The sequence below is a fragment of the Aotus nancymaae genome, unplaced genomic scaffold (genome assembly GCF_030222135.1).
Source record: "Aotus nancymaae isolate 86718 unplaced genomic scaffold, 86718_ANA_hifiasm-v0.15.2.pri h1tg000158l, whole genome shotgun sequence".
Classification (NCBI taxonomy): domain Eukaryota; kingdom Metazoa; phylum Chordata; class Mammalia; order Primates; family Aotidae; genus Aotus; species Aotus nancymaae.
The window spans coordinates 5,884-26,177 of NW_026988573.1; the positions used below are offsets into that span (position 1 = coordinate 5,884).

General features: G+C 55.8%; 1 protein-coding gene across 4 annotated transcripts in view; it reads left to right on the forward strand.

Annotated features, from left to right (window-relative positions):
- Positions 1-7,203: 7,203 nt before the first annotated feature.
- Positions 7,204-20,294, forward strand: part of NTNG2 (netrin G2) — an 81,508-nt gene continuing 68,417 nt past the window's right edge. For 2 of the 4 annotated variants that reach the window (XR_010340869.1, XM_012457930.3), the window contains exons 1-3: positions 10,015-10,125; positions 11,067-11,201; positions 11,436-12,131. Coding sequence is in view for 3 of the 4 variants with exons in the window: in XM_012457930.3 (XP_012313353.2) it covers positions 11,919-12,131 (213 nt within the window). In the remaining variant the exon portion in view is untranslated. Of the gene's footprint in view, positions 7,383-10,012; positions 10,126-11,066; positions 11,202-11,435; positions 12,132-20,294 lie in introns of those variants that run through there. The other 2 variants (XM_012457931.3, XM_012457932.2) reach the window with 2 other exon arrangements.

A 20,294-nucleotide genomic window follows, 5' to 3' on the forward strand; every position in this document is an offset into this window, starting at 1 on the left:
GCGGGAGGATGGGGCGGACCCAGGAGAAAGATTCCATGGCTCAGGCAGCTGCGGCTCCTTCCACAGTTTCTGCTCCGTACGCTGCTGCGAGTCTGCAGAAACTGTCCCAACAGCGGGAGAGGGATGGGCGGGGTGAGGATGGAAATTCAGATTCAGATCCAAGAGCAGATTCTGAATTGTGTATACCTGAAAGGAGACACTGTGGCTGGGAGGAGAGCTGAGGCTGATGTCCCCCCTTATTTCCCAGGCTTGACGGCCAGGTGACACTGGTTAGTCTAACCCCATTGCTCTTCTGACACACAGCAGTGTTCCCCTGGACTTCCCACTATCATGGAACAGAGAGCCTTGGCCAGAGGAGAGACTCGACCAATGATGACTAATCAGAGCTGACGTTTCCAGGCACCTACTACCCGGAATAATTCCTACACATTTTCTCAGTGAGTGCGTCCAACAACCCCAGGAGGTAGGTGCCATGACTATCCTCAATTGACAGATGAGGAAACTGAGGCCCAGAGCGGTGGGAGTTCAGGTCTGGGTTCCCACGGAGCCTGGGATTGCTCTTGGCGCTCCTAGTTTGAGCTTCCCTTGTCTCCTCTCCTGAGAGGGAGGACTCGCCTCCACCACTGTCTCTGGGTTGTCCAGTGTTTCTGGCAACACTGCCAGGCCAGCACGCTCACACTCCGCCTGCATGCACGTGTGTGTGTATATGCACACACATACACACTCACATTTTCTCCACATGGCACCACCTCCCTGGTTTGACCTGTGCCTGGCACATAGTAGGTGCTTTGACAACCTTTGTGAGGTGCACAGGCAGCCTGGTCCCTGAGATGTGGATAATCTCACTGCACTTGCTGCACCCCAAAGGCAGGAACCTGTGGATCTGTCACCACAGGCATTCCAGGGCCAGGGGATGCTGGCACACAGTAGGTACTCAGTGGGTAGCCCACAATTGCCCAGAAGATGCCCCCTGAGCTTAAAGCTGGCAAGGCTGCGCAGTTTCCTGCTCTCACTGAGGAAGAGGTGCCGATGTTCCTTTGCATCCTGTCTCCTGAGCCTGAGGAATCCTCAGAGACTCCGGAATTTATGGCAACAAGAAGCAATGGGTCTTGCCTCTGGGTCTTCCAGACGAGAGGCCGGCTGCCTGCGAACCTGGCTCTCTGCTGCTGCATGGAGGGTGGAGGGGGTGGGTTTCCTTCTCGAAGCAGCCATCCCTCCCCAGGGATCCGAGCAGCTTTGCCTGGAGGAGCCTGGTCTCTTCTGGGCTGAGCTTTGCTGCTTTCCTCTCTCTGTCATGCTGCTGGAACTCGGGAAAGAGACATTTCCATGGGAACTCACGGATTGGAGGGATCCCAGCCAAGCTTCTGATGGAAGAAACTTTGCAGGCAAAGGCAAGGTTGCTTAGTGGTATTTCCACCCAGTCCACAGGGGCTGTTCTCACCTGCCCAGGGCTCAAGTGCCATGAGCCCTGGAGAAGGCACCAAGCCACTCCCAGTCCCTGAATCTTTTTTTTTTTTTTTTTTTTTTGAGACAGAGCCTTGCTGTGTCACCCGGGCTGGAGTGCAGTAGTGCAATTCAATCTCAGCTCACTGCAACCTTGCAACCTCCACCTCCCAGGTTCAAGCGATTCTCCTGCCTCAGCCTCCTGAGTAGCTGGGATTACAGGTGCACACCACCATGCCTGGCTAATTTTTGTATTTTTAGTAGAGACAGGGTTTCACCATGTTGGCCAGGCTGGTCTCAAGCTCCTGACTTCAAGCGATCCGCCCGCGTTGGCCTCCCAAAGTGCTGGGATTACAGGCAGGAGCCACCTCGACCAGCTAGTCCCTGTATCTTTTGCTGGCAAGTGGAGACTGCAATACCAGTTCCCTCCCAGGGCTATTGGGAAGAAACAATCTTGGAAAGATAAACTTAGGACAGAGCCCACACATCAGCGAGCCCACCCATGAGGCCTGGATCAAAGAGGAGCCCTGTGCTCCCTGAATAACCTAGGACACGTCCCTCGACCTCAGTATTCTCCTCTGAAGAATGGCCAGAAGAAGAGTCTCTTTCACAGAGTGGTGGTAAGACAGAAGTTGGAGATCGTCAGCAAACTGCTGTGCTTTGTGCCTGAGTGTGTAATACCAGAGCCACCTTGTGTTAAGCACTTTCTAGAAGCCAAATCGGTTTCAAGCATTAGTTCACTAAATCCTTAGACCAACCTAGGTACTGGAGGTCATTCTAACCTCCATTTTCCAGATGAAGCAACTGAGGCTTCGCAAGGTGAGTCTCACAGCTGAGAGATGGTGAGCAGGAATGGGAGCCCAGGGCTGCTTGACTCTGAAGCCCCAAATTTCAACTCTGACTGTATTACGTGCTCATTTAAGATCTGGAAGGACCAACAAGGTCCTTCCAACATTGAGACCCAAAGAAAGGAAGAGACCAGTCGAGACACAGAGCTGCTGCTGCTGCTGGAACCAGGCCTAAAGTTCCACAATTGCTGCTTACATTTATTGAGCACCTACTATGTGCCAGGTTCTACTTGCTTTCTGTCCATCATTGTATTTGATCTTTACCGTAACCCTAGGAAGATGGAGACTATTACCATCCCATTTTTCATTTGGGTAAAGTGAGGCAGAGAGGGAAGTAGCTTACTCAAGGTCGCACAGCTAATTAGCGGGCAAGGCACGACTCATACCCAGAGAGTGAGGCTCTAGAGCCCTCATCCAAGCTACTTTGTGCCACTGCCTCCCAGCCAGGGCAGGCTGGCCTTGCCCAGGAGCCTGGGGCCCAGGCAGACTTGCCTGCCAAGGGGGTGAGGTCCGCATGATTCCCACGGTATGGCCACCACTGGGCAAGGCAAGGTGCCACTGAACTGCAGTTCTCAGGGAGATGGGCACAGAACTAGGACTGGCAAGCTCAGTGTGCTCAAAGGCCATTAGCCCCCTGCCTCTCCAAAGAGAAGTTTATCCAACAAAACGCAGGCAAGCAAAGAACACGTCCGCATTATGCGTCTCTTGTTGTAGGCAGTGCACATCTTGGGAGATGTGTGGATGAAAGGCGCCATATAAAATGCAATCAATTATGAATCACCATTACTGAATTAATCACATGTATGATTAATACAGTAATAATAATTAATGGGAGTATGGTCTAGAGATTAGAGCTGAGGACTGACAGGGAGGGGTCAGAGTGCTTCTAGCAGCCTCTGCCACTGCCTGGAGGTGTCACCTTGGGGAAGGCCCTGGGTTCCTCCTGCCCCTACCTTGGCAGTAGAATGACCCCCAGGGTGTCTTGAAAACCACTAGATGGTCCTGGACGCAGGATCTTGCCACCTCCTTAACAGCTGCATCTCAACTGCTCAAGGTCAAGGGGACAAAGAGTTTCTCGAAGAATCAAAATCTTGGCCTGGCTTAAGTGAACAGAGTGAGCGAGGAGAGGGATGAGAACTTGGTAGGGGGTGTCCTTTGAGCTTGCACTTGATTTAAATCAGCAACGTGAGCTCATTTTTTCTGTCTGTCTGTCTGCATCGGACTTGCCATCTCTTGGAAGTCCCCAGAGGGCCCGGACCTCATCTGTTACCTCTCATTACAAAGCTGGTAGATTATTTTTGCTTGTGACTTTATAATTTCCTGTTACTCATCTATACCATGCATATTTTCTCATTGTAAAGGAGTCAGGCAGCCAGAAAGGATATCTGTAATGAAGCTCGTCGGTCCCCCTCATCTCCCCTGTTCATACTTTGGCGTGTATCTTCATTGTCCACATATAGAATGGACTTGTCTATATATATAGTGGACTTGTATACAATCATATGTGTATAATCATATATATGTATGGTTATATACAAATCCTTTTTAAAAAATATAGATGGAATAAAATTAAATGCATTGTTCTACAGATGCTTTTTGATAGCAGATTTCACATACACAATTCAAATTAAAACCGTGCATTGGAGCCAAAATCCCACCAGTGAAGAGGATGATTAGGCTGCTGGTGAGAGGGGAGCCAGCGGTTATTTTCGGGGAGATTCATTAACACTTTCCTGCCCCTGGCGCTCAGCTTCTTTTCATTGCTGGAAAAAGGTCATTTGTCAGAAGGTACCTTAATGAAGTTTAAAAATGAACGTCCCTCAACCACCTGGTCCCCACATGGCTGAAATCCTATTTGTCCCTATCTTAGAAAATAAGTGCTTTATGGTTCACTTGAAAGGAACATCGTCTCCTGGAGGCTGCTGTGGAGTGTGGTTAACTCAGGATCATAGCAGAGGGACCATTGTCCTGGGCAAATCCCCTCATGGTGCAGATGGGGAAGCTGAAGCCAAGAGCAGGGAAGGGATCTCCCCCAACCACGCAGTGTGGTAACGGCTGAGCCAAGAAAAGCCCATTATCCTGACTCTCAGTGCTGTGCCTTCCCTTATCCTGGGGTCTGGAAATGAGGAGACCAGAAGACAGCTTCTGGCATAGGTCCCTAAAAAAAGCCTGATGGCATCAGCTTGTTGCAGAGGCAGCGAGTATCGGGGAGGTGGGGGCTGGCGGGGAGGCATATTAAAAATTATTTCTAGGCTGGGCATGGTGGCTCACACCTGTTATCCCAGCACTTTGGGAGGCCGAGGCGGGCAGATCACGAGGTCAGGAGTTTGAGACCAGCCTGGCCAACATGGTGAAACCCCATCTCTACTAAAAATACAAAAATTAGCCTGGCATGGTGGCGGGCGCCTGTAATCCCAGCTACTCGGGAGGCCGAGGCAGGAGAATCGCTTGAACCTGGGAGGTGGAGGTTGCAGTGAGCTGAGGCCATGCCATTGCACTCCAGCCTGGGCGACAGAGCAAGATTCCGTCTCGAAAAAAAAAAAATTATTTCTAGTGGCAAATATCTTTGCATTTGGGTCACTGAAACCATCCTGGCCATGCTAGGGAGGAGGCACCCCATCCCTCCACCATGTTCAGATGAACTACAAATAAGAAGCAGCTTCTCCACGTCTCTTTGGCCGTTCCTGACAGCATCCAGTCCGCAGTGATGATGGAGGAGCAGGGCGGTTCCCAGGGATTGATGACCCTGCCCCCCGGGGTGACAGCAGGCTGAGGGATGACCCTGGTCATCACTCACCCTGTGTGGGAGCCCCACACCCTGCCCTTCACTGCTGCCTGCAGGCTGAATGCTTAAAAATCAAACCGCTGAGATCTGTTCTGATCTCCCGAGGAGCTTCCTCCTGCAGAGAGCAGGTAACCGGGAGCTTGCCTGCATCTGCCTTCCTAGGCTGCTTGGTGCGATGGGCCCGTCTCCAGTGGGAGAGATCTGAGAGCATATGCAGATACAGGCACACCATGGCCCTGTTTTCACCCCTTTTTGAAAAAAAGGAGGATTTACCATTCATATCTCACATATGGGGAAACTGAGCCCCAACGCAATCTGGGCCTCATTCTAAGTTAACCAGCCAGCCAGGCCAGTGACAGAGCGCCCCCTGGGAACCCAAGAGCCCTGCCTCCCTGGCCAGAGTCCTCCTTAGCTATGTGACCTTGGGCAAGTTACTTAACATCTCAAACTTGGGGCTTCACTACTAGCAGTGAAGTCACAGGGCTTTGGTGAAGATTCAGCAAATAACGCACACAGACTGGTTTGCATGGAGTCTGGCATAAAAAAGGTGCTCAATAAATATATTATTATTGTTATGACAGCAGATGACAGTCTTTAATTCTGCATCCTCTGCCTGTTTAGTCAGAGATTCTAAATATTATTCAGCAGTTAACTCCCTCTCCAGTTTTCAGGGCAGCCGAGGGCAGGTAAGGGTTAAGGTGGAGGTGAAGGGTGGCAGCAGGGCGGGGCAATAAGGTGCCTTGTCTTGCTCCATTCCCAACACCCTCTGTGACCTTGGGCTGGTCTCTCTCTGCCTCTGTCTCTGTCCTCAGGCCCTTTGTTCTTGATGCATCCAAATGACAGTGCTGGCTGCTCAAGACTGCCGCGAGCCCACCCCAGGAGGCCAGGAGTGTTTGAAAACCACATGTGCTCCTGGAAGATGTGGAAACTCTCCCCAAAGCCCTGGGAGGCAGCCTGGCAGGAAACCTCCCGTGGGTCGGAGAGCCCAGGGCTGCCCGATGCCATGTTGCCAACTGAGCAGCCTCTGCCTTACCCGGGGCTGTGGCTACGGGAGCCCTCCCACACCTCCCTCCCATGCTTGCCTGGGAGGGAGGCAGAGAACCCCTCAGGCAGGCCCCTCCTGCCCCCCTACTCTGCACTCTCTGCAGAGCTGGCTTGGCTTCGTCAAAAGCAGGGCCCATCAGGGTGGAGGCGGCGATGTGTCAGCTGGTATTCAGGCTCTGGTTGTGCGCTTAGATTGCTCCCCCTCCCCATCTCCCCAAATCCACCCACCCACCCCGGTACCCACTGCTTGGGGCCTTCTGGGTGGCAGCACTTCGCGGGGAGAGACCGAGGAGCAGCCCTGAGCCCTTGGCTGTGGGGGGTGGGGGAACTGACTCCACTTGGCCCCCTCCCTCGTGCGGATGGGGCAGCCCCCACACCCATGGGCGCTGGCACCCCGGCAGGCCCCCGGGTTTTGGAAAAGGAAGCTGCAGCCCGGCTGCGCCTGACCGGAGCCGAGTGAGGATGCGTTCTCGGCACAGGGACCCGCTGGACCCCGGGCCGGGAGGCGATGTTTAGGCAGCGACCCCCCAGAGGCTGCCGGGGCCACCCTGGCCGCGGGCCCGCCGGGACGCCCCTGCTCGCCGCGCCCCTCCCCGGGCCGTGGCACGTCCCCCGAGCCGCGCAGTATTTCCTTCCTGCACCTTTAAGAAGACCGTTGCTCCGTGGTGGGATGGTGTGTTAAAGCCACACAGAGGAAGTTACGCAGCCCGGATCAGACCGAGAGATAAAAGCCCCGATGGTGATCGTGAGTGATGGCAAGAGGATTTAGCCTCGGCATTAACTTGGAGCGGAGTGCAGGGGGGCCGTGAAGCGCCCGCCATCTGGCCCGCGCCGCGCCGGGGGGATGCCCCGGCTCCCCGACGAGACGCCGCGAAGCCCACCAGGGCCGGGGGCTGCCCGGCGCCCGAGCACGGGTCCTCCCCGTGCCGCCCAGGGGGACCAAAAAGTTTGCACTTGTTAGCGGCGACCTCCCGCTCGGCCCGGGCGGGCGATGCGGACGGCGCGAGCGGCCCCCTCCCCCGGCCCGCCTCTCCGGGACGGCAGCGGGCGGCCCCCCCGGCGGCCGGAGGGCTCCCCGGCCCCGATCTGACGGCGGCAGCGGCGGCCGCAGCGGTGGGAGCGGCGCGGGGAAGGAGCAGCGGCTCGCAGCCCTCGGCCCGCGCCCCCACCCAGCGCCAGCCCTAGGAGGGAGGCGCAGCGCCAGAGGGTGGCGGTCCTCGGCCCTCTCGGGTCTCCGCGCTGGGAAGCCGCTCCGAGCCGGGGTAAGGCGGGCAGGGAGAGCCTGGGAGGCGGGCGGGCGCGGGGGAGAGCCTTCAGCTTGGCCGGGCTGGTTTCATTTTTAAAGGGCTTCGGTGACCATGCAGGCTTGCCCGGGCCCAGGAGCCACTTACAGCGGCCCGGCAGAGGCTCGGATGAAAAAGTTGTTTGGTGGCGGCTGCTACGAGCCTGGAGTCGCCCCAGAGGGGTGTGTGAGGGTGCGTTCGTAGCAGCATCTTAAAGGGGTAGCTTGTCTTTCTGGCCGGCTTCCCCCGGGTCCTTTCCGTCGCGTGCGCGCGCGCGCGTGTGTGTGTGTGTGTGTGGCGGGGAGGGTTGTCGCAAGGATGCTCAGATGTGTTTAGGAAAAGGAAACTAACCCTGCTCCCGCGCCTCTCCCCCACCCCAATCCCACCGCCACCGCGGAGAGCCGCCCCCATCCCGTGCTCTCCCATCTCTCTGCAAACTGGGAGCCTGTGAGTTGCACAGAGAAACTCCTGGCCAGCCCGGTCTCGGCTGGAAACTTCTCCCGGCGCCGGGAGGGGGTCGGAGGTGAGGGGGCACAGGCACCGGCTCGGGCCGGCGTAGAGTCGAACCTGGAGCTGAGCGGCGCGCAGGTGGGGGTAGCAGAGGCAGCGGGAAGGCGGGAGGAGAGGACCGCGGGCTCGCGGGGTCCGCCCGCTCCGGAGTAAGTTGGGCATCTGGGCGGGGGGCGGCGGCGGCTGCGCCAGGGCAAACGATCCAGCCAGTTTCCGGGCGCTCTGCTCGGGGTCTTTTAATTAAGGGAGGCGGTGCCGAAAAAGTGGGCACCTTCGTTCCGGCCGGGCCTTTATTACAGGCTTAATGATTAATTGTTCCCGTGGCTCGCACGCAACTTTGGGAAGACAAAAAGCGGCCGCGGGATTGCCGGGTCGTCGGTGTGCCGGGCACAGCGCTCGCAGCCGGCCCGCAGCGCGGACTCGACCCCGGCCCCGGCCTCGACCCTGCCCGCTGCCCGCGGGGACCCACCCCGGCGCCTACTGCTCGCGCCCCGCCTCCCGCGCCCAACTTTCTGGGGCTCCCGAGGGCGGGGACCCAGGGCCCGGGGAAAGGACCCGCTCCGGAGCACGGGGAAACCCGGGCCGCTGGAACTCGGACGCCCGTCGAGGCTGCGGTGAGCTCGGGGCGCCCGCTGGACCCCGCTTGGGGCAGAGGACGGGAAGGTGACCTCGCGGAGCAAGCTCCCTTTCCCTCCCCGCACCCCGCACCCCCCACCCTCCCCCGAAGGCAGATTTCACCCCCTCCGCCCCCCTGCAGAGGACAGAGAGGGAACCTTGAGGTGAGCTGGGTTCCCCCTCACCCCAGGCCCCAGAAGCCCCCAGAGCCCTCCCTCCGGTGCCCCCAGGGGCCCTGCGCCCGCCGCAGCAAGTTTCCCACACGGCGAGGGCGCAGCCGGCAACTCCGAGAGGAACCTGCTGGCGAGCCAAGCCAGTTCGGGAGGCGCTAATTCAATAACACAGAGAGATCTGAGTTCAGAAATCCTGATAAAATCTAATTTTCGGGTTTTAATACCCTGGCTATCAGCCCCCCTCGGTTCCTGAGGACTCTTAAAAGAAAATAAAGCGCATTGATTCTATTTGTTTCTGGAAGCTGCAGTTTCTTAATAATATCAGGTGAAGATAAATTTTCCACGGAGAAAACAATCCGCCGGGATGCAGCCTCTTACTCTGAAAATTTCCCTGCCGACTCCTCACTCTCTCCGCTCCTCCTCGTTATCCCGGGCAGTCCTGCGTCTCTCCCCCCTTCTCTTTTTAATTTTTGGCAGAACTCGTCTGTAATATTCGTGCACTGAGCTCATAATTCCCCCTGCGATGCCAGCAACGCCCAACTGATTGACTAGTTGTAAACACATTTTTCCCCTGGCAGATTTTGTTGTTGGTGGTTTTTTTTTTTTTTTTTTTTTTAATTTTCCAGGGAATGAGTGGCATTTAAGCCAACAGAACTGCAATTAATAGATTTGCAAGTTGCGCCCCGCGCGCCGCTCGCCCCAGCCTCCCAGCCTCCGGGCCTCGCTGCCTCCCCGCGCCTGGCGGCGTCCAGCGCCTTGCAAGCCCCGAGCAGCCGCAGGTCCTGCAGCTGAAGGAAGGCGGCAGCTGCGTCCTCCTTGCAAGCCGCAGCCCGGCGTCCTGGTTGTCCCAGCAGCCAGGAGCGCCCTACCTGTTAGTGAACAGCTGGGAGTCGACTGCTGGAAGGCTTAATTAGGAACGTGCTGTGCTCTGGGCAGCGCGAGCTCGGGTAGAGGCATCCAAACCTTTGCCGGCCTCGCTATTTTATTTTTACTACATTTTCTCAGGTTGCAAAAATAGACACCGGGCACGTTCTTTCTGAGAGTTTTCTAGCAAGGAGCGCCTTCAAGACCGGGCAGGCTCTACCACAGGTTCCTCTTTAACCAGCCAGAGGTGAGACGGGGAAAATGATCCTGGCTGGGTTCTCATTCATCTCCAGCAGGAGCCCTTCATCCAGAGGGAGGGGCAGGGGTCGCCCTAACGCAGATGGATGAGTCCGGTGCCTGGAGCCCTGGGGCCCTGGCTGGGGGCTGCTCCCAGCCTGAGGTGCTCAGGGCAGCAAGTGTCCGCCACTTCGGTTTGTCATTTTTGGCAGGAGCGTTTTTGTGTCTGGGTGGAGAATGGAGTTTCATGGAAACACAGTTAACTCTTCAGGGGTCTTGCTTGCACAGGCGCTGAAGAGGATGTCAGGGGAGAGCCAGGCCAGGTCGGACATGCAGGACGGTTTGGGAGGTCAGATGCAATCATCGGAGGCATAATAACCAGAATCATTAATCATGCAGGGACTTCCGCTGTAACTTATTGCAGTAACCTTTGCCCTATTGGCTAGTATTTTTGGCCAGAATCTCATGCTGGCTGGACTTGGGTTCTCCGGGTGACAGATCCAGTGTCTGGAACATAACACAGTACTAGAGTCATGTTATTTCCCAATGTAACATTCATGTTACTGATATCTATTTTGATATGATATATTAGTTATATCTATTTTGATTTTAAATAATGATAGTAACCAGAAGCTTAAAATAGCACAGCAATAATCGTAATAGTGACCCGTTTATAGACGTACCTTCTAAGAATGATTGCAAAATGCTGGCCTTGATCAGAAAAATCGATCTCACAAAACATTGTGAACTCTTTGTCAGTCTTCAATATCCCTAATTTATTACAGTTAAAAAAATTAAATTAGCCATTTCAGATTGTGCCTGTGATTGGAGAGCGATTTATCCGTGCCTGGTTCTTCACGGTTGGCCAGCACGAGGATCACTCTGTCCGTCTGTACATATAGGTACGGGCTCAGCTGCACCTATACTTACAGTCTCATCTCTGCCTCTAACAACTTTGACATTCTGACTTGTCAGTCATGGTATTTTAAAGCAACCATTAAATCTTGGCTCCTGGGGATGCTTTAGAAAGTCTCTGACCCCCAAGCAGGGGCACTTCTGCTGAACTAACACTCCCATCAATGAGAGGAAAATTCATCACCTTTTAAATGGCATGCCCGATCTCCAAATGTGCAACTCTGATATTAATAAAAATAACCCAGTTTTCTCGGGAGACCTCGCTAATGCAGCCTCATCTTTTGCACATTTTGCCGGAGAGCTTTTGTTCTTATATATCTCTATTCTCCCCGTCTTTAATTTGTTGCAGGTGTTGTTGCTAATGAGCTCTCTCCCTCTCCTCCCCTCTTACAATGAAAGACAAGCCAGACCCCAGGTACCTGGATGGATTGAGAGCTGAGATCTCAGAAACTTCATAATAAGTTGCCAATGGCTACCAGCCAAGGTCAGCTGGGTCCCATTAGTGCCGGCCCCCACCAAAGAGAGCCAAATAGCCTTCTCCCCAGTTAAAACCTCAGTAGCTTTTTATTCTAGTCCAGTCACACAGTTGTTGCCACCTTAAGCCCATATGAAAGAAATCTCTTTTATTGGTCTGAGAAGCCAAGTCCAGTCCCAAAGAGGGAACATGTTTCCAGCTAACATGTCCGCCTCCTGATTTTATTTTATCTCTACAACACAGGCCGGAGGGTTGTTTTGCAGTTGTGTTGAGCACCTCACCCACTAAGAGCCCTTTAAAGACCTGGATTGATTGGAAGGACAAAAATTAAAAGCAATCTGATCCGGCCTCATGCAGGATCCCTGCGGATTTTCTCCTTATCCCATTTCCATCCACTGTCACAATTTGAGAGTCTGCCTGATTTGATCAGCTTCACCTCCGGGGGAGGTGTGACGCCAAGGTTAGGAGGATGTAAAGTTATGGGCAACTTTCTGATCTGCCCATCAGCAGTCTGAGAAACGCTGGCTCTGAATTTTCCATCTCTGCCTTTTGGAAACAAGTTCCTCGCTGTTGTTTGCAAAGCTTCAGTGCTCAGGGCCCTGGGACACCCTGGCCACCCTCGCCTGGTTGATGTGGCATTTCCATGCTGAGCCCGAGAGTCCCGCCTGACCCCATCGCTGCCTCTCCAGGCGGTCTCTGCGCCGCGCCCCTGCGGACTGCGCAGCCATGCTGCACCTGCTGGCACTCTTCCTGCACTGCCTCCCGCTGGCCTCTGGGGACTACGACATCTGCAAATCCTGGGTGACCACGGATGAGGGCCCCACCTGGGAGTTCTACGCCTGCCAGCCCAAGGTGATGCGCCTGAAGGACTACGTCAAGGTGAAGGTGGAGCCCTCGGGCATCACGTGCGGAGACCCCCCTGAGAGGTTCTGCTCCCACGTAAGTCCACTTGCTCCTCTTTTGTTTGCTCAGGCCAAGTGGGAGGGGGTCTGGGATAGTTCTTTGGGGTGGATGAGCAGAGCGGTCGGACCAAGATGCAAGGCTGACTTTCCTGCGTCTTGAATTGGGACCAGGTCTTTGTCCCACCTTGGAAATGTGTCAAAACAGAGGCCACCTTGAGGACACTGGGGTCATGTGACTTTGTTCTCTGGGGTGGGGACATTCTCCACTAGCTGGCCACTAGATCGGTTCCCTAGGGAAGCCATAGTATTCAGCTCCCCAGCCTTGCAGGTAAGCCCCGCCTCCTGTGGAGGAAGTCAGCATTCTGGGCGAGTGAGCGAGACACTACCCGCAACATGATACTCTAATCTCCCTCTGTTCATCCTTCCTGCGGTGCAACCTCCTAGCCCACTCAATCCAATCCAGCAGACAGCACCGTGAAGCTGGAGCATGCCAAGCACTGAGCTGGCCCCTTGCACAGGGAGGTTTGACGGAGGCTCAGAGGGAATTCATGAAGGAGGAAGTTGGGAGTCAGGCCGGGATAGACGGTGCAGCTGGGTCCCCTTCCAGTTCCATTCCTACATGCAATGATGGTAGCCCCTGGGTAAGTCAGGGGAAGGCAGACGTTCAGGGTTGTCCCTTGAGTCCCTAGTTAGAGAAGGAGGAGTCCTAGAGGCACGGAGCACTTCAGTACTCAAGTCATGTTAACAGCAGCAACAGCAGAGATGCTGCATGCGAGCTGCCTGAGTGTGTGGGCTGAGCCTGATGTCATTGCGAGGAGGCCTCCCCTCAGCTAGCCAGGTGGATTCTGTGTTGTATAAAGCAGGAGCGTCAGGGATGGGCTCTGGCCCAGGGACGTCTGTGGGTTTCTGTTCTGTCATCTGCAAAAGGGGCACACGAAGAGCACACACTCCTAGGGTCATTGTGAGGAGTTTGTGGTTGAATTAATGTAGGTAAAGTGTTCGGAATAGGACCTGACACAGAGCAGGTGCACGCAGGTGTTAGCGGTTGTTATTCCAGTCACACAGGTGGGGCAACCGAGGCAGCCCCGGGGTGACCGGGGACAGGTGAAGGCATCTGGCCAAGGTCACACTCCAGGAAGTGGCGAAGCTGTGATTCCAGCTTAGAGTGGCCCCAGTATCTCTGAGCTAAGCTGCTTCCTGCTGGGACGTGCTCTGGAGGCTGTCCCTGGAAGGGCAGGGCAGAGCCGGGTAGGGCAGCCAGGCTACAGGCGCTCACAGGAGGGGCTCGATGCCATCCCCCGGGCAGCTGGTGCCTCTGCCTGTCCTCAGGGGAGCCTCTAGGTCTCTGGGTTTATGGTGGGGCTGACCCAGTACCCCCATCTCGGACTCCTGAGGACTCAATCCCATGGGCTGGCTTTGGTCACATCACCGAGAAAGTAGCTTCTTACTCGGGCTTGTCAGTGGTGATGAGGCTGTCGCTGTGGGTGGCAGCTGGGCCAGGGCCAGCTGGGGAGAAGGGATGGAGGGAGGGAAGGAGAAGGTGGCAGGAAGCCAGGAGCTGGGGCTGGATAGTCTCTGGCCATCACTGCCCCGGGGACCGCAGGAGCGAGGGGGCTGGGCTCTGGAAGCCAGGAAGAAGGCCAGGCCGGGGCCAGTGCCGAGTCCGCCTCTCAGCCGGTGGGAGGGTTCTCCACATTCTCCCGGGCACAGTCAACCTCTGCCTCTCGTATTAGAGTCTCGACTGTATTTTTTCTCTTAAATATTAATCACTGCCTTAATGTACTTGGGGGAGCAGGTAAATCATAATTCTAGGACCAGCTTCGGTCGAGGACTTGAGGTGGGGAAATGACCCTAAGAGGCAAGCCCGAGGCCCTCTCCTGGCCAATGCTGGCTAGGATATCCTTGGCCCTGGACCTCTGCCCCACCCCCACCCTTAGACAGAGAACCCAGTGCGGTGGGCGGCTGCCCTGGGGAGGTGGTCACCCCTCCCAGTCCCGATGCCAATGCCAGCAGAGCCTCATCCCAGGCAGCAGTCCTCAAGCCCTGGGGTCTGGAAGAGGGCTCTCTCCCATCCCCTCCCCTGCCCCTCTCCTGGGCAGACAGGTGTGGAAGGCAGGGGAGAAGGAACAGCATCTCCACGGTCTCCCACATGGGCGCGTTCTCGGCGTCTCGCCACCTGTTTGATGGACTTAAATATTTCATCACGGGCTCCATCCAGCTCTACTTTGATTACAAATGTGCGGCCGATGAGGATGGGAGGCCGCCCAGCAGGTGGATGGCAGCCTTTGGAGGGGTGGCTTTGGAGGGCTGGCTTTGGAGGGGTGGTTTTTGGAGGGCTGGCTTTGGAGGGCTGGCTTTGGAGGGGTGGTTTTTGGAGGGCTGGCTTTTGGAGGGCTGGCTTTGGAGGGCTGGCTTTGGAGGGGTGGCTTTGGAGGGCTGGTTTTTGGAGGGGTGGCTTTGGAGGGCTGGTTTTTGGAGGGGTGGCTTTGGAGGGCTGGTTTTTGGAGGGCTGGCTTTGGAGGGCTGGCTTTGGAGGGGTGGTTTTTGGAGGGGGTGGTTACTTCCAGACAGATCTGGGTTCAAACCCTGATGCCACAGTTTATTGTGGCTTCCCCTAGGAGGGTCCAGGCAGGTCTCATTTAATCATTTCTAGGATCCTCTGAGGTGGGTCCTATTCTAATCTCATTTTAAGGATTAGAAAGTATTGCCTAAATCCCGCCAAGGTCACTCAGTTGAGAAGGCAGGCTGGGAACTGCCCGTGGCCAAGGCCCATGCCCACCCACCAGGCGGCACAGCCTCCCCTCTCTCAACTTCTGACCTCTCTGAGCTTCACTGTCTTCCTCTGCCCAGTAGAAACCATAACGTAGGAGCGTCCCGGTGCTGGTGGGACGGTGCAGCCTGGCCACGCTGCCCTGGTACATGCTGGCCATAGGAGATACTCAGTGCACAGTACTGGTCACTGGCTTGTTACTGTAGTGATTATGGCCTCGGTGACTTTCCTGGCTTCTCTTCTTCCCCAGAGTCCTTTGCCCCTCCCCAATCTTGAGGACGCCACGCCTTGTATTTCTAGTCTGCAGCTTCTACGCCTGCAGCCCCAGCAGCTTTTGTTAACCAGCCACCAGGGGGCGCCCTCATGGTGGACAGATGCCCGTTGGCTCCTTAGCCTTGCCATCACCCATGGGTCCTCGCTCCCGATGGCCCCTTCTGTGGCAGGTGGTAGGTGTGTCCCAACATCCAGCCTGTGGGAGCACAAGCCCCGCTGCACTCCGAGGGCACAAGAGGGGCCCAGGGGCAGACGGCCTTTTCAGATGCGGGGTGCAGACCCCCTCTCTCTCCCAGGCTTCCTGTCCTTCAGCAAGGCCACCTGAGAGCTGAATTGTAAATTCCAGCCTTGCAAGGTAGGGGAGGAGGCTGAAAGACAAGATAAATGAATAAATAAAAACCTATTGGCTCTAAATGCACAATGAGAATTAATAGGGATGAGCTCTCAACCGAGGATTCTTGGACAAGGACGAAATTGCAATGAGGGCTGTGGGGGAAGAAAGGCGGCCCCCACCCCAATTCCCAGGGCCTGCCCCAGAGGTCAGCCGGGCAAGGCTGCAGGCCAGGGAGGAGGCGGGAAGGGCAGCCGGCAAAGGCGTCTCAGCCCCTCGAAGGGCAATGCTGCTCGCGGGACCCCTTTAAGATGCGGAGGGCATGACTGGCATTGGGAGCTGCCCACAGTGCTCTGCAAGGCAGGTCTCCCGCAGGCCACCTGTGCTGCCCGTGAGAGGAAGGCGCAACCCTTCCTTTGTGCCTTGGAGACAAAAACTAGCCGCCTGAGACTCAGGGGAGAGCTGACTAGCAGGAGAGAGAGATGGAGAGAGCCACTGCCCAGGTGACAGGGTGCTAGGGGAGTCCTGCAGCTCCCACTCAGAGTGGGTACCTGGTGCAGCAGCGCCAGCCTTACCTTGACAGAGGTGCAGAACCCCGGACCCCGCCCCACACCTGCTGAGCCAGAATCTGCCTTAACAGGAAGTCTCTGGAGTGCTGGGGTGCGTTGGTCCACGGTGGTGGATGAAGCCTGTCGTTGAGGAAGGGGCTGAAGGTCTGTGGGTCCCACGGGGACTGTGCAGGTTAACGGGAGAGGCATTGCTGAGGGGAGACAGGAGCCAGCAGGAGAGCAGGGTGAGGGTCCTGGGAATGAGGAGATGGAGCTGGAAGCAGAGATTCCCAGATGCGGGCCTCACTTGCCAAGGCAGGAGTCTGTGTTTCTGAGCAGGAGCCAGTGGAAGGTTCCAGAGAGAGGCAGCGCTTCCTCCTGATAAGAGCTACAGGCCCGGAATCTGAAGCCCTGAGCTCACATCCCAGTGTTGTCACTTGGGGTCTGGGTGGTCTGGGGTGAGTGATTCCAATTCTCCAAGCCTCAGTTTCCCTATCTGTAAAAGCGGTAGAAGGTGACTGCCTTGCCCACCTCACTGACTTCCTGGGAGAGGAAATGCCTCTCTCAACATACTGGAAGGTGCTTCGAGGAGACCGTAGGTTCTGTTCTGGTGTGAGACTTGAATGTTATTTTATCCACTCTTGACAAACTGCATGTTTCCACACTGACACGGGTGAACATTGAAATCTCAGCCACGCTGGAGACTCTGGTATGCAGAGACACCTTGGCTTTGATGGACAGGAAAGCCAAGGGCAGGCTGTGAACGTGCATCTTCAAACACGCATCTTAGTTACAAAACCTGCTTTCACCTCCCTGTGCCTCAGTTTACCCAGCTGCAGAGCAAATGCTTCCATTCCTCCCCCAGGGGGTCTAGTGGGCTGATGAATGCAGATGGCAGGCAGGTCCTGGAGTCCTCCATCTACTCCCCACTGTGACATTGAACACCACATGCAGAATCAAGGTCACAGACGCCCTGCCTCCTCCCAGACCTCGATGATCACGAAATGTTTCCATCCAACAGTGCAGAGCTGGCCAACCCGACGGCTTGGCCTCCTTCCCGCTCTGTGTTTCTGGCCCCCAAACCCAGCCTCCCTCCTCTCACCATCACACCCTCCAGGTGGCAGATGCTTCCAGGTCTGACCTCATGCCAGGCACAGTTGAGATGGAGAGTGAGATGATGACTAGAGAAAACTTAAGTGAAAAACAAGAGAAAACACAGCAGGCATTGAAGACAACACGCAACTAGCAACAAGTGTGGCACTGGGACCTCATACGACAGGAGCTAGAGAAGGAGGAGGGCGCCTCTCCCCACGAGCCCTCCCAGTGTCCCAGCCTTGGCCGTGCCGTCTCCTTCTCCCGAACACCTGCTCCTTCCTTCCTTTGTTTTCAAGGCTTCCACTTCTACCTGGATAACCCTGGCTCCTTTTTCGAGGTTCAGGCTGGACCCCACCTCCTCCTCCAGGAAGCCCTCTCTGACTCCCTTGCCCAGTGGGGTGAGGAGGCCCCCATATTGTCACATCATACTGCTTACTGACTGGCGTGGTGCGGAAGAGCTCTGGCCCTAGGGATGGAGAGTTTAGAAGCCTGTGCTGTGTGATCTTTGATGTGAGACCTAACCTCTCTGAACCTTAGTTTCTCAAATGGGAGCTATTAATAGAATGTGCGTAGGAGACTGTCATGAGCACGGTGCCTGGCACACAGTAGGTGCTCACTGCATGCTGGTTGTTGGGACCAATTTTCTCACTTTACACGTCTCCTTTCCCCGTGGACTGTGAGCTCCTCAGAGGCAGGGCTGTCTCGCTATCTTTGCATCCCCGGCACCTCCCTCTGGGCGTGATCAGTGCCCAGGAAGCATTTCCTGACGGAATGGATGCAAGGGGGGAAGTATGGTGTGATCCAGGAGGGCTTCTCAGAGGAGGCAGGATCAGGGCTGAGTCTTGAAGGAGAAACTGGGGTTTGGGTGAGGACAGAGGAGACCCTGGCAGCCACTGCTGTTCTGTGGGATATGCAATTGGATGAAGCCGGGAGGTTTGCACAACTCTGTCCTTAAGTCAGACGCAAGTGACTTTGGCGCCTGAGCTGCACCCGCCGTTAAAGCCACTCAGTCTCTTGAAATGCCCGAGGCAGGGGCCAGCCTAGGACAAGAATATTTCCATGAAATGACATCTTGTTGTACAGCGAAGCCCCCCGCCGGGCAGCAGACGATGAGCAGTCTGAGGCCTGAGGCCCACGGGGTGAGATCCTTGCTTTTGACTTCCCTTGAGGGAAGGGGGTGGGGTCCAGACACCCCAAGGAGGACAGGCGGCTGTGGGAAAGGGCCAGAGGGGACAACTTTCCAAAGAATGTCAGAGACTTAGAGACCCCTGACCTTTCCGGTTTGCGTGTCCCCACCTTCCTGGGGCCGTCTGCCTCTACGTTCCCCAGCCCTGATGTTCAGTCCATTTGCGCTTTCTCAGGTACGGTGTGTGTGGTAACAAGCTGCCTCCAATCCCACCCGTGATGAGGCAGGCAGTGGACGGACGGACGGATGGACAGACAGGCAGGCCGCACCACGCTGCGGATGAGAACCTGGGCTGCAGGAGGGGGCAGATGGGGCTCGTGCGTATCCTGCCCTTCTTGGATATGGGACTTGGGATAAGTTCCTGCCCTTCTTGGATACGGGACTTGGGATAAGTTCCTGCCCTTCTTGGATACGGGACTTGGGATAAGTTCCTGCCCTTCTTGGATACGGGACTTGGGATAAGTTCCTGGCAGCCCTGAGCCTTGGTTTCCTCACCTGAAACTGGGCGTGGCGCTGGACACAACCTCAAAGGAAGTGTGTACAAATGAGATGAGACCAGGCGTGTGATGCCCTCAGCTGGTGCCAGCACAAAAGGAATGTTCAAAAAAAAGGGCCGGGCACCATGGCTCATGCCTGTAATCCCAGCACTGTGGGTGGCCAAGGTGGACGGATCACCTGAGGTCAGGAGTTCGAGACCAGCTGGCCAATGTGGTGAAATCCTGTCTCTACGAAAAATACAAAAATTACCCAGGCATGGTGGCGGCGCCTGTAATTCCAGCTACTCAGGAGGCTGAGGCAGGAGAATTGCTCGAACCTGGGAGGTGGAGGGTGCAGTGAACCTAGATTGCACCACTGCATTCCAGCCTGCATGACAGAGTGAGACTCCATCTCAAAAAAAAAAAGGGCTTTTTTTTTTTTAATTCTAGAAATTAACTTGAGGGACAGAAGAGGACCCCACAGGCCAAACCCGCAGCCAGAGGCACAGGCCGTGCGCTCAGAGGTGGGCCTCGGAGGGAAGTATCAGGAGAGTGAGGGTCTGGGCAGAAGGAATAGTGTGTGCAGAGACGCAGGGGAGGGGCGGGGTGATTGAAGGGGAAAGTGTGTGGGTGACAGAAAGGAGACAGTCCACGCCCCTGCTCACCTCATCAACGCCCCGTAGGCCTGTTACTGTGCATTTGACCAGTGAATATTCTGAGACTTCTCAAAGCCCACTGAGTGTTAGAGCTGGGATTCAGCCTGCCTGTGTCTGGCTCCTGGCGGCTCGCTAGGGTTAGCAGGGATTAGGCCATGGGCTCTGGAGGAGCGAGAGGGGCAGGAGGGCAGCTGAGGGACAGCGGTGGGAACCAGAGCATGGAAGCCCTGCGCCCTGGGGCTGGTCCGGAGCTCACCAGGCTGGACCACGTGGGCGCTGAGCAGTGGCCCAGAGTTCCTGTGGCCAGCGCCCATGCAGGGCTCCTTCCTGGAGGGGCCAGGCGATGGGGAGTGCGAGGATCGGCAGGTCATGCAGGAACTGGTTCTGTTCAGCTTTGGTTTGCAGGATCCGATTTGTTTTTCATCAGCAGCAGATTCGCTTAAATATATGAAAATGTGTTTCTAATTCCCCGAGCACACACCAACTGCTGGCGGGGGAGGGGGTGACACGCAGGAGCAGAATGAATGCAGAGGGGAGCCAGAGTTCTAGGCCCTGGCTGCTGAGAGAGCAAGCATACGCCCCCTAGCCTCAGTTTCCCCAGTAGAGCAACAGTGGGGCTTGGCTACGTTAACCAGTGCATCCGATGTTCCCTGGTGATTGCCAGGTACATTCGGAGAGTTTAGGGAAATTCAGATTGGTCAGAGACAAAGCAGTAGACTCCAATGCAGAGAGAGGGGTCCCAGATGTACACCCCGGGTCCAGCATAGCTGTAAGCATTTTTAACAAGATTTAAAAACATTGCTTAAACTGAGGTGAAATTCACATGACATAAAATTAACCAGTTAAAAAAATGTTTTGACGGGTG